The sequence below is a fragment of the Ascidiella aspersa genome, chromosome 9 (assembly GCF_963924565.1).
Source record: "Ascidiella aspersa chromosome 9, kaAscAspe10.2, whole genome shotgun sequence".
Lineage (NCBI taxonomy): Eukaryota > Metazoa > Chordata > Ascidiacea > Phlebobranchia > Ascidiidae > Ascidiella > Ascidiella aspersa.
Window position 1 is genome coordinate 8,784,833 of NC_139455.1, and position 14,157 is coordinate 8,798,989.

General features: G+C 35.6%; 2 protein-coding genes across 2 annotated transcripts in view; both read right to left on the reverse strand.

Annotated features, from left to right (window-relative positions):
- Positions 1-1,783, reverse strand: part of LOC146132294 (integrin alpha-1-like) — a 33,446-nt gene extending 31,663 nt beyond the window's left edge. The window contains exons 1-3 of the mRNA XM_083397268.1: positions 1,506-1,783; positions 501-586; positions 172-311 (exon numbers count right to left, since the gene is read on the reverse strand). Coding sequence (XP_083253394.1) covers positions 172-311; positions 501-586; positions 1,506-1,729 — 450 coding nt within the window. The 5' untranslated portion in view covers positions 1,730-1,783. The remainder of the gene's footprint in view (positions 1-171; positions 312-500; positions 587-1,505) is intronic.
- A 2,891-nt stretch (positions 1,784-4,674) lies between these two features.
- The window catches only part of LOC146132295 (collagen alpha-5(VI) chain-like), a 33,951-nt gene continuing 24,468 nt past the window's right edge, over positions 4,675-14,157 (reverse strand). Inside the window, exons 17-25 of the mRNA XM_083397269.1 lie at positions 11,772-11,848; positions 10,965-11,113; positions 10,379-10,496; positions 9,576-9,750; positions 8,890-8,962; positions 7,936-8,078; positions 6,970-7,078; positions 5,345-5,462; positions 4,675-4,946 (exon numbers count right to left, since the gene is read on the reverse strand). Of these exons, the coding sequence (XP_083253395.1) occupies positions 4,831-4,946; positions 5,345-5,462; positions 6,970-7,078; positions 7,936-8,078; positions 8,890-8,962; positions 9,576-9,750; positions 10,379-10,496; positions 10,965-11,113; positions 11,772-11,848 (1,078 nt within the window). The 3' untranslated portion in view covers positions 4,675-4,830. The remainder of the gene's footprint in view (positions 4,947-5,344; positions 5,463-6,969; positions 7,079-7,935; positions 8,079-8,889; positions 8,963-9,575; positions 9,751-10,378; positions 10,497-10,964; positions 11,114-11,771; positions 11,849-14,157) is intronic.

Sequence of the window (14,157 nt, forward strand, 5' to 3'; positions counted from 1 at the left end):
TTTAAACACTATTATCTTAATATCTGAAGTCAATATGTTGAATATGTTTTTTCATTTCGCCGTGTATCACAATATAGTTTTTAGAATAAAGTTTTATAAAGAGATTGGAATACAGCTATGTGGGATTGCATGAAATATGCTCAGCGCTGATGCCAAAAGCGTTTCGCTGACCGCCGTTTGATTCCTTTTTCGGTCAGTTTGGCGAGAGGCGATTGTGTACGCATGCGTTGTCACGTTCGAATAATTTGATATTGGGTTGCACTGAGGTACATAAGACGAAGACAAATTTTGCAGACTCGTAGACATGATATCTATATTGCAAAAAAAAACACAGTAGTACGTTAATGCATTGAACCATTCTAAGTTTACTTTCCCGTATCAAGAATAACAGTATAGTACTCGGTACCTTTTAATAAGCTGCTCAAAACTGGAGGTTTTAGCTTTAAGATTTAAGAAACTCTTATTTGTTTAACTTTTACAAGAGTTGAATAACAACTTACCACAGTGGTATACTTCAGTCAGTGTTTGGTTGGCTTTGTCCTTTTGCTGGCTTTGCAAGTCCATATTAGGGTCCGTGATGGTTAACCTGTGACGAATGATTTACGAATTGTTAGGTTTTTGTTTACATTTAATCCTTTGAAATCACGTGAGGGGATGTTTTATAATAGATAATAAATACATCTAAACAAATGCGTTCAAAATACATTTGGACAATTATTCTGTCTTGATTGATATACTTCAAAATTTAATATATTTTTTTTGTAAGCCTTAGTGGTTCTATCTACATGTAAACATTTGTGAAATTGTTTTATTGGATTGGTTACTTATTAGGCATGTTGACATAATTGGGTAAACGATTGCTTGTACAACCTACAACGATGATATCTATATTAGTCTTGTTCTTAAAATAGATAGTCAATGTATTGGCGTATGCCCGACTGTCGAGTGTCTACCCTTAAAGATATAGCTGGTATCAAAAGCATTATTTGCCGATTGGATAAACCACTTCTTAAAAGTCAGATTTTCCTATTGTAACCATATAATTTGACCTATCACCGTCTTGTAAAATTTTTTTGCTGCCATTTGCGAATACTTATGTGTAAATATGACATTTAAAGGGTATCCTACACATTGCATACTTTGTCTAAATTAACTATACATCGCCGCAAAACGAAGCGAATGTGGAATAATGAATTTTTTACTTGTTGTGTAGCTCTTTTAACTATTATATTTAATATTAAAGTACAAACCCCTAAAACGTTTGCTATATGCATTTTCCAGTACTGAGTAATTACCCGGTAAACACTACGTATATAACCTCCGTATTTAGTACACCTCCGACATTGTTTACTTTCACAATTTATGTTTAATGATCGCTCAAGTAATAACAACATCCATCGCTTTTGTCAAAGTGTTCTTTATAATGGATGTAAATTATGTCTATTGGAATTTTAAACTTCAATCCAGGCATGCGTACAGTAAATTTTGTTGCGAAAATTACTTACCTGAAAGTCTTATTTTGATTTGAAGTAATGTCAAACAGAAGGTTGTACCCAAAGAAAGTTGTCGAACTGTTGTTTATGTCGGTTGAAATATTTTTCTTGTTATCTGGCTTCTGAATAACTATTCTCAGCTTGTTGTCGTGCGTAATAATGTTAAATCCTGACATCGATGGCAGAAGTAAACTTGCGTACCAGATTAGAAAAAGCATGCTCCATCTATTTGCCATTTGTTTATTATTTCTGTGTTTTCTAATCCGTCATTTGCAGGATAGTTCTATCGCTAATTTGTTACCTAAAAATAGTAAACTATTCACTACTTCAACAGCACAACCGTTTAGAAACGATTCAGCTAGTTAGACTGACTGCTATTAAACTCATACAAACGTTCCACGTTTTATTTGTTTAAACATTTGGGGCTAAACCAGGAACACATCAAAATTTTGCCTGTGTGTTAAAACTCAATATTTTGCTAAAGTATTTATTATTTTGGGCAAAAGGTTTTGTTCTGTACACCTGAATTCTTGCAGTACGACGGCCATTACTTTGACGCCCAGTTTCTCTTTTCTATTCCACGTGACTTATTGATGAATGAACGAAGCGCCGTTGGAAACGGAAGCAATGCCTGTTTTACAAATGCGTCACTTACACCAATGTCTGAAAGTGTTGAGAAGGGAATGATGAGTCTATTTTTGACTTTGTCTTGCGAAATCCTCGGCGAAATGTCTTATGCTGCATAGTAGCCAAACTTGAGTAATTTCGTTACTTACAAAAATTATTTTGGGATGTACTCTTATTATATAAGTTATTTTTAGATGGCAAATACATAGCATATACTTGTTTGAATAATATTGAATAAAGAAAAGCTCTTTAAATTAAAGCTTAAAATACAAATAAATTGAATCTATTTTTATTAATTGGATCACGCAGTGTGCATTAGGGCGGTTAATGCTATTTGGATATGCCGAGTGTACATTATGCTTAAATACCAATTATAGCCGACTTTAAAATGTTTTAAGTGTTACAAGTTAGTAACAAAACATCCCAATATCTTTCCAAAGATATTTAACAGCCGCGTCTATATCCAAATTTTGTGAAGAGTTTGGCACAAAAAAATTTAAAATTGCTCGACCATTCATAAAGTTTTACAAAATGATAATGTAAAGTTTTTTGTTATATTTTTTCATGAGCTTATGTTCAATTAATTGTCATTGTGTTGTTTATTCTTGCCTTCATCTGCAGCGAAATCCGTGATCCAAATCCTGCACAAATAAAATAAAATAACTTAGAAAATAAACGTGGTGTTGTCTGAAACAAGAAAGCTTACCTGAAGGGTTTTCGTTAGCAACGGAAGAAGTTATACCTTTTTTGTACAAATAAAAGTTTGAAATGTTTTCGAAATAGTTCCATAAATTTAAGTCTTGATGATCACAAATAATGATCTTCGTTGATAACGAATAATAATATTGAGGTGTTTATGTACTCTGATTTTATCTTAAATATACAGAACCGCCGTGTTGAAATCAGCACCCGGTAAAAAATCATGAAAAGCACCGTTCACGTTTATTTTAAAGGAATACTGGACGAAATGCCCGGTGTTGGTTAAAATAACCCAGGTTAGTTAGACAATTTCCATTATATTAATATATTGCCTTCAAAATGCTAGTTACTTACATATAATAACCGTATAATAACCGAAAATAATAACCGTTACAATCAACGCGATAATCGACGATATCTAATTAAATTTCGCATGATTTGTACAATCCTATTGCAGCAGATTGTTAAAAAAGTGTTTGTTACAAATCAACATATAACTAAAGAATGTTTCGTCTATAGCAGTGCTTTTCAACCAAGTATTGTTCACCCCAGGGTGTACCAGAATTGTTAGAGGTTGTACCACTTTGATGGTGTGTACTGGGGTGTACAAGGTATCGCAAAAATATGCTGTTTTTTTTGTGAGTAACATCTTAAAAAGAAAGCCCCTTTTGGTAGTGGCAATTAATTTATTGCATGCTATTTGAAACTAGCACGATTTACCGATGTCAAATCGTTTTCGGATATAGTTTTAGTAAAGAGGCGTTAACGTAGACGACCTTAACGGAAGCTCATAACGAGTCTAAAAGTAATACCGTTATCGGCTACAACAAAAATTCGCTCGGTAAAGGACACATTGTGCAGCATAAGTTTATGACATTATAAACAGATAAGACGCAGGGTGTAACTTAAAATAGTCATCAGGCTGCGGCTTTCCTACACTTACTATTACATTGTTTTTTTTACCATTCACGTGTACATATGCTACGTGTTACGTAGTCTATAATCTATTTGATTTAAAGCTTTGTGCATTGTTCATGAAATAGGGCAACCAAATGCTGGACTGCATGGTCTAAACTTCACACACCGATTAAAAGAGATACCAATTTTATCACGTCATACATCGTTCTTCTTCTATTTGTCACAAAAAGTCATTAATTATTGTTAACTAATTTAATTTTTTTTGAGTAACGCGGGGTCACTGGCATAACGATGTTTTCCCTGCAGCAAAGTCTCTTGCAACGAGAACATGCCGGCCGACTGACCGACCGACAGACCGACCGACCGACAGACAGACCAACTGGCGGTCAGTGGAGACGGGGATGGGAACATTTTTTGCACAATGTGCGCCAAATTGTGCACGCCAAAATGTGCAAAAAATGTGCGCACATTTTAAAATAGCTTCAAAAAAATGCGCACTTTTCTTCAATAATGTGCGCACATTTAGAACTGTCTTCAAAAATGTGCGCTCTTTTTTTAACAATGTGCGCACATTTTAAACTGGCTTCAAAAAGGTGCGCACATTTTTTAACAATGTGCGCACAGTTTTAGGTTAGAGTTAGAGTTAGCTAGGGTTAGATTTAAAGTACAGGGTTTAGCTAACTCTAACTCTAAAAACTTTTACTCTAACTCTAACTCTAACTTACAAATGTGCGCACATTTTGAAGGCATTTTAAAATGTGCGCACATTGTTAAAAAAAGTGCGCACATTTTTCAAGGCAGTTCAAAATGTGCGCACATTTTTGACATTGTTGAAAAAAGTGCACACATTTTTGAAGGCCGTTTAAAATGTGCGCACATTTTTGCACATTTTGGCGTGCACATTTTTGCGCACATTGTGCAAAATAACACCACGTCCCCTGTTGGGTCAGTGGCCTTGTTTCATATATGCAGGGTTGCGTCTAATGATAGTTTGTCGTGCATAAAATGCGAGTTCCTCATACCAGCAAAATCTGAAATATTTCTCGCGACTTTCAAATTCACACGAATCACACACAATTCACAATCTCACCAATCACAACGTACAATAAATTAAAAAAAATGCATATACTAATACCTGTGAACGAGTTGACGAAAACCCGGTTTGGGCCATCTGAAGTTCGTAGGACGATACAGTATGATTGTTGCCACCTTAGCATCAAAATGACAACAAAAGTAAGTTATATTTATGTAGAAATTAAAAATTTGTATTAAAAATATATAAAATCGTTACAAGCACTCTGTTCCCTGAGGAGCAACAACCTAATATAAGCTGATTCACAGATTAAAGTGCTAAAATATTACTGTTATAGCATAAATTTCAATAAATTTGAAACTTGAAATGATTTAGTAAATCAAAATATGTTTGGTTGCTCAAACGACTAACTTGCACTAAATGAACATTATTATTCCGCCAGAAGTTCACCTTTTACACATGTGAATATCCTAAAAGAGTTAGGTAATTTTATTTTTAATAGCCGCTTGTGATTACAGTATGTTCAGTAAATAACAATTCAACATACATACATACAGTAACTGCTATAGCCTACCTTCTAGGCTTATGGACAGTATCGCCGTTTTCAGTTTATCTACAATAGTTGCAAGGTTCGTAAAGTTTTCAACCTTGTATACCCTTTCGTTCGATGTTTGGTCCCCGGTTGCTACAGTCTGAAAATAACTTCAATGATTTATACGTTTTTTTTTCAGAACAATTTGCATATGTATGTTTAATTTCCAATGTTGTAATGACTTAATTAAGTAAATAATTTGACTTAAGTGCACTTAAGTCACTGTTTTCAAATGGCTTGACTTGACTTAAGTGGTTTAGGTAAAATGACTTGACATGACTTAAGTCTTTTAGACCAGTGGTCCCCAACCTCTGGGTCGCGACCCCAAGTGGGGTCGCCTGACATTTTTGTGGGGTCGCCATAACCTCCCGCTGTTTTAGTACGATTTATTATGTATTTGGTTTTCTTTACAATGCCGTCACAATAATAATCGTGGCTCTTCTACATACAATTGCTGCTATAGCTCTTAAGAGCTGGTAAATCAGCTAAAGTGATATTTAACAAAAATTAGCTTTGATTTAGCGCATCGAATATAGCACTTTCCCTCGCAAATTTTATTCACTACGATATTCTTTTAATGAGTTCTAAAGAGCTGGTTCTTAAAAAATGTTTGTGGAAGGGGGATTCAGCGCAATGAGGTTTTTTAAAGCAAACATGTGTATATAAAGGGATGCTTTTCCAAAAAGTTTTTTGTTGATTAAGTTAGGAAAGGTATAAGAAGTCCGCTATGACAGCGGATGAAACATTTTTGTTTAACTCGTTTAAAGTAACATCACCCAAAGTTTCAGCAAATATTTTGTGTTGGACGAACACGTAATCAACTTACACGGCTCTATTAAATTTTGTTATTGAACCCCTATCCCGTTTTTAAGCACATGGTTTGTGAACCGGGACAAAGCGTAATTAGCATAATAATCACGAAATGTCGTAGGCCTATATTGTTTGGAATGCATGACATGTGGATATTATAAAATAAAGTGGATAACTAGTGGAGATAATATGCAGCCGCAAACAGCATTGAATGCAATTTATTGTTGAAACAAAAGAAATTTTTTATGTGTATAATTTGCGATCGTGCTGCTTTGTTCAAGCATGATTTGAAAATTTTTTATTCGTATCTTAAAACAAAATGGGGTCGCAATGTAAATTATAACTGCATTTTATTTAAATTGGGGTCGCTGATTAAAAAGGTTGGAGACCACTGTTTTAGACAAACGGCTTGACTTGTAATTATGGGTGTTCATTTACCGTTTTATTATAAAATTGAGCTATTTATGGAAAGTTGTGCACATAAAACGATTAGATTGCTACATTTTGTTTATGTTTTAAATGTATTATTGCTTATAGTCGGACAAGTTTACCTATTTTAATGGTATATCATTTTATTATTATATTGGTGGTTTGACTTGGATATGACTTGCTGTGTTAATGACTTGACTGGAAGTTGACTTCGGCAACTGATGACTTTGACTTGCTATTTTTAAAAAAGACTTGACTTAGACTTAAGTTATTTTGCAAACGACTTGACTGGGACTTAAGTCAATTTAAAATGACTTGTTTACAGCACTGTTAATTTCTCGTAGAAAGCATGTAGAGAAAACATTTACCCGCAGCTCATCTTCCTTTACACTATTGCCGACCCCGACAGCAAACGTTGTGATTCCCAGCGATCGGACATAGTTAGCAGAGTATGGAAGAAATTCCGGGTCCGAAGATCTGCAAAAATACACTGGGATTAGGTAATACGTTGGTTAATGGGTCGGGTTATGGGTTTGGTAATGATTGGATAATGGGATGGGTAAAGGATTTAGCGATGGGTTTGGTGATAGGTTTGGTAATGGGTTTGGTTATGGGTTTGGTATTGTGTTTGGTGATGGGTTTGGGGTTTGAGTTAGGTTAGAGGTTGCTTGAATCTTATTCTCGCGCTTAAAATCATATTCTGTCATTTCGTTGTAAGTCGATTTTTTGTCTTTTACCGAATTAGTTTTATTCCTTACGTTGACGCTATTTTAACTTCGATATTATTTTACAGTCATCTACTATAAAATTAACCCTTAACAGAGCATAGATATAGGCTACTACAACGACAATGTAATTCCAGCCATAGATTATGTCTATCTGCAAAATCATTGTCAGCAGCACAGTAGAGAAACTGAAATTCCCTACAGTTACTTAACGTCACAAAGCAATTTTAAAGCTCAATAGTTACGATCAGACAACAATGACCACAAAGCTTGGTGGTCCCCGGTTGGTGCCGCTTGCTGATTACAAAAGCATTTCAGTTACAGCGATTTGTCGCTGTATATAGCAACAAGTGAAAATTTTAAATTAAACGTTGCTCTTGGTAAGCTTAAACAAGTTTTGCTTGTCACATAAACGTTAGCAACGATTCCATTAAATCAGTGTTACGGAAAATTGTCCCAGTCTTAGTAAAATAAACTTGCTCGCGTACCCTCGAAATTTATCTCGTATTTGAGATATTCTTGTCTTAAACCAAACAGGTGGTGTATTCCTATAAGAACCTGTTGTTCCTAAGGGAGGAGCCGCAAACCGCCTAAAAATAAGTTTCTTACTTGCCGTCTGTGAGAAGTATGAGTATTTTTGACGTTGTTGACTGATTGAACCTTTCGGATGATTGGAAATCCCTGACAGTCTTGTTCAAGGCGTGTGCTGTGTACGTTGTGTAGTTAAACAGCGAAACAGCGTCAACTGATTTCTGAAAAAAATAATATTCTTTTATAAATGTTGAAATCATATGAAGAGTAATATAGCATAAATGTCAACAATATATCGTTTCATTTCAATGATAAAAATGTTCTAAACTCACAAAAGAGACTGCCTCTATAAACGGCTCACGATTGGCGGATACAGTTATATAAATCACGGATTCTTAAACGTTTTTTACCGAGGACCCCTAATTTGTGTTTTGCTTCGCATTAACCACAGTAGGCAAAATTATCAAAAATGACGTCATAAATTTACGTCACAATACAATAGCCTTCATAAATCTGCTCATTTCGGTCCAAAACCTAAAAGTGAAATGGAGTGTTGATACATTCAGTGCAAAACCGTTTCATTTTTAATTAACTCTTTTCTTTGATCAGCTATTTACTTCTTAATTATAGACTAATATTTCAAATAGGCCTTCGTGGACTCCCTTAAACTCGTTTTCCGAACCCCAGGGGTCCATTGACCCCAGTTTAAGAACCCCTGATTTAAATGCATATATCAGAACGCAAATCATTAAATCGCAAAAGTCAACAAATTTATTTACGACACTTAACACAGGTTCTAGTAAAATAATTTTGGATAAAATCTACAGTATACAAGGCTTTCAAGCCAAAAACAATGTAGTCGTACCAATGTACGATAAACAACTTTTGCCAACTTCTAACTAAAATCGTTGATTCGACCTCAAAAACTTCAGCTTTACACCTTTTAAACCATAACTTAAAACGAAATCTACTTGACAATTTTTAGTTAATACAAATTACAATCTAGGTGCTAATTACGTGTTTTATACTTACGTTAAAACACTTCGCTGTTCGACACCGAGCCAAAGGTACGACGGTTTTTACCAAACGTTGGTTGCTTGGTGACCTGTCAACAAAGTCAAACATTAACACCTTAGATAATCTGGAACTTCAGATACACATGCTTGTTATAAATAGGCAATGAACTATTCCTGGATATTTTATCACAGCTCTGAAACTATTTATCGCGTGCCTTTCAGAAAGACTGTTATTATTTTTTTTTCTTGAGACGACTTTGGGAAAGTTTATGTCCAAATAGCTTCACTAAATTTCACTAAAATTACACCAGAAACAATTTATTTGCTTGGTTGTTTCAAAAATCATTATAATTTGCTCAATTTTTTTATTACTAATAAGTTCTAATGCAACTGTCAGGGGATTAGAACATCTATAAGAATTATATTATCATAAGTTCGGATACGAAACAAAATCATAATGCGACGCCTTTGAAAAATTGCGCACCAGGGCGTAGCAACGCACAGTTTGAGAGCATCTGACTTGGCTTCATAATTTTGTAATTTAACAAAGAAGTAACCAAGTATGTGTTGTTAGAAAACATAAATATGCATTTCACCGGTAAAATACATCAGCATTTAACACAAAGTATTTTTTCTCGTTATTTAGGTTGAACAGGCAGATTGTTTCCAGCCTTTTACGTAAGGAAAACAACATACTTTTACCTGTTGGAATAGTAATGAGAATATTCGACAACTCCTATTCTGTCCTTTCCCGACCTAAGATCGAAGTAGGACGCGAGTGCTTTTGTCCAGCTTTTCACCTTTTCGAAATTTCTTGGCCCAACAGAAGTCGATCCATCCAGCACAAACATTATGTCAAAATTTTCGCCAGGACATGCTTAACCAAAGAACACTGATAAGTAGTTATATACAGTATATAAGTATGAATAGTGTATGCGCGTAATTGTTAAAATCTTTATACACGAAAAACGGTCAGGTATACGACGTTAGTAACTTGAAAGGAAAATAATGGAACATTATAAGCCTATGAGGTCTGTGCTTTTCAAACATTTTTAGCAGCGCAGCCTCTATATCAGGGGTGTTGAACTGGGGTACGGCGGCTTCGTGCTATTATTTTAACAAAATTGGTATACTATATAGACATATGTTTGGTTCGCACGAAATGTTTTTGGGGAACACCACGTGTTCATGGCGTGGCCTCCCCCTGGATTTGCTCCTGCTCACGTGCGCGAAAACACACCAACCTTGAGTTTACTGTAAAAAACAAGTGTTTACCAAGCTCTATTTTGTGGCGAGCCAAGTGCTAAACCGATGTATGGCAGTATAGCTTTGGCGACCAAATTTTGTGCACTGATTTTATAGTGAGCAAAACGCGACAAAATAGCAATATTAAGTTCGAGTATATGGATATTACCATGTTTTCGCATTGTTTCCGCAAGCTTCGTAGAATGTTACACAGGACGTTATCGACAATTTATGGCCAAATATGCTTTTTTGTAATTCACCTGTTTCGCGTGTTTTGCCGTCTGCCCTCCAAGTTCGTCCGCCATTACGCGAGTTGTAACAGTAGCCTGGCGTGAAAGAAAACTGGCCGCATTTCTGTTGCTTTGCCGGAGCGCAAACCTGTCAATAAGAACAAGTGTTCATTGTCAAGTGGATATTTATGGTGTTGTGCTTTAAAACATCTAAATGCTGTAACCGTATTTATTATCTGACCACTTTCAAATAATGTCATTTTCAATTTTTATTCTATTGATGTACTATTTGTAAACAATTGGGACCATATCGTACATGACTAATAAAGTAAGGTGGGTATCAACGATTAATGGAAAATTGAAGATTAATCAGTAAATTTATTCGCGTTTTTTAAAGCAGTATTGGATATTCAAGCGCATCGTTGTTCTTGTATGACCTGTCGGGTGATATAATTGGGACATTGTTAGCGACACATACACTATTATACCAAACCGAATAACAATATTCTTTAAATTCTGTACGAAAACATCCTGAAGCATTCAAACTCATATAGTATTTTTTAAATTAAACGAAATTCTGACAAAACAGGACCACTTGCAAAATCAACACTGTTACCTTCAGATTTCTGTTGTTTTTCGCTTTGGAAATGGTCATTCCGAATGAGTCACCCGGCCTAGCATTCGGGGGCGTAATTGAAACACATGGAGACGACGAAGTTTGCGAAAATATGGATGACGTAGGGCAGGTGATGATGTCACCTTTTTCTGCGTAGTTAAAACATGACGTTGGGTTAAACAGGCAACGGTTAAACAACCAGAGTTGTCTTTAGGTTTTGGCCTCAGACTTCCCGGCGTTGCTAACCAGAAAAGCTGTCGAGCAAACTGAAACCCATTGAAGGCTTGGTTCTCTTTATAAGTAGTTTTCTTTATAAGTAAGCTTCGTATTAAATAAGACACTGCGAACGATACTATTGCAGTTTGTCAAAAAAAAAATTGGGTTGTTAATAAAAGTCGACCAAAATTATCTTTATGTCGGACAGTCAAGCCATTAGTTCTATTAGGACATGTTTTTTTACCTATTTTCTTTATTTTACCACTTAACTTTAAAACATAAAATTCAACTAAATGTTACCATCATGACTATTCTACTATTCTAAACAATCATGGTCTTCAAAAGACTAAGTTGAACACCTAAGCCAAAGCTTGTTTCAAACTGTCTTACAATTCGAGCAATGATTAGCAATGATTGCTCTCCACAGCAGGTTACTATGGGGCGGTAATAGAATATGCCGATTCGTTAAAATAATTTCAAGTTTTCAACAATTTTTAATTAGAACAATATATACATTTGTGATGTTTCAAATAACAACTATATTGGCGTATATAGATTAATAGTTTGGTAATCTGTAAATGGCTCGGTTACCGCTATTTGGCTGTACAGATGGTGGCTGCAAATGTGGTGTGCTTGGGTTGACCAGTTTCGGGGCTCCAATGAAAACCCTGATAAAATGCAGTTATTATTAAGTAATGAGTGACTGATTTTCTTCTGCGTGGTTACAGTAATTTAACTGATCGTACAAACAATGACCAAGTATACATGCCCTTTGTTACATACTTATTATACGCCTATTCAAGAAAATCAAAGTTTTACTGTCTTACGCGTTTCAATAAATCAGGTTTTCCAATAAAAATATTTTTTAAACTTACCGATTAATCCCCGTAAAGCAACATGAACTCAACAATAGTTACTTAAAGACAGGGGCACCCGCACAAAATTTTCCAGGGGGAGAAATCAGGGGCGTAACCAGAAAATTAAAAAAGGGGTTCCTGAAATTTCAAGTTAGGGAATTCCCCTATTTTTCGTCTGACGGTAAATAATGACGTCATAAAACAGTGACATTATGGCGTCATAGAATGGTGATCGCAAGACGTGAGAAAAAAACTAATCAGAAACAGCCAAATACGTCCAGCAAAAGCGACCACGTGCGTCGTCGACAATCCTGTTAGGTGCCAGCTGAGAAATCACGGTGTACAATCGTTAACTTCAGGCAAAAAAACAAACCAAGACCGTGAAATATGTGATTGTCCCCCCTGGAAAATTTTCTGCGGGCGCCCTGATCAGAAGCGCAGTTTTCAAGTTCCATGAACGGAACGAGCGCTAAATCACAAGCACATCTTTCGCCACCTGCAATACTCAACCAAGAACGTTTTTCCCAGGTGTTATTAGATTAGCGCAACATCTGCGCCGAGCTGTGTGCCAAGTCAGCTAAGTTACAAGCTGCGGTTGAGGGGAAATAAGTTGTGTCCATTGCACACTTAGCACGTGGTATTAGAGTATGCTTAAAGAGCATAATTTTGCGTTAACCATCATTACTTTAAAGTGGAGACACTTGAAACGCGCACGACAGTCACCATTATACCTCCTTTTAAGAATCTGCTTCAGTTAAACCAATGTCGATGTTACACCAACATCGGATATTAGCGCAGAAACCGAATAGAGAGGAACACGTTTTATAGCGAAAAAACAGAAATAAGGTTTGACTTAGCGTTGTCAATTGTCGAATACACACTTGCTGTCGAATACACACTTGGGGGCAAGTGATAATTTGTAATATTTTTAACCTTCATAATTAATACATATTATACTTATAAATAATACTAATAATCGCATTTTAAAATTCCAGGGGGCCCCCTATCCCCCTCGTGCGGGCGCCCATGCTTAAATATAGCAAATTTAATCACTGTTACTATTCAGTTTTGAATTGGAAATAGACAATATTATACATCACACAGTTCAGAGTGAATATAAAAAACAAAATGTAACTGATGGCATACAGTATGTTTTCATGATGACAGTCTACAAAGTAAAATATACCTTTGGGAACTAGTAAATAACCTTGAAAATATATCACACTGTTTTGTTATAGTGTTGAGGCTGTCTTCGTTTACCTTGTAGTATAACTAACTATACCGACTCATAGAGGAAATTACCGGGTATGGTCGTCAGTGGCCCCACCAACGGTAATTTGTCAATCAAACTTAATATGACGTGGGACATCTCAAGCTTTTAACATAAAGTTTGTAAGGTGACCAGAAAACCATACCACTAAAACAGATTGAATTTAAGTTATTTTATTGCATAATATATATAGTTCTTATGAATAATGTGTATTGATAACACATCCAAATTTTAGATGCTGACATTTGTTTCAAACTGCCATACGCTCCTTTAAATGACCTTAGGCGTGCGTCATCTTTGAAAGTTCACCAATTAGTAAAACCCAATTCGTGTGAGGATGTAAGATGACGAAACGTGCCTTCGCAGTTTATATCTGGATGTGATGTCTCAAACAATACGCAGCAGAATTTAGCCGTTTTGTACAATTTGTTGAGAGATAAGCGTGCTTTTATAAAATAAAAATATAAAAAAATAAAACTTGTAGCACCCAGTGGTGGGATTCAAACTTCTTGTCAGCCGGTTCTATCACAAAATTGCAAAAATAGGATGCAACCCCAGGTTCCCGCGAATATTGCGACGAACTGCAAATCGGCTGAATCCCATCACTGCTAACAGCCACATTAAAAACCAGCAGTCGTCCCATGACTGTCTAGTACTTATGGCGCAAAAATTAAATTTTCAGACAAACAATCACAACAGGAAAATTACTGCAATAATAAAAATGAACACATTATAACTGTCCATTAATAGTAACCAGTAATGCTAACCGGTTCGCTAATAGAATTTCGAGAGACGGTTCTATAGAACCAAAATTTCGAGAGGACGCTTCTATAGAACCGATAGAAACCGG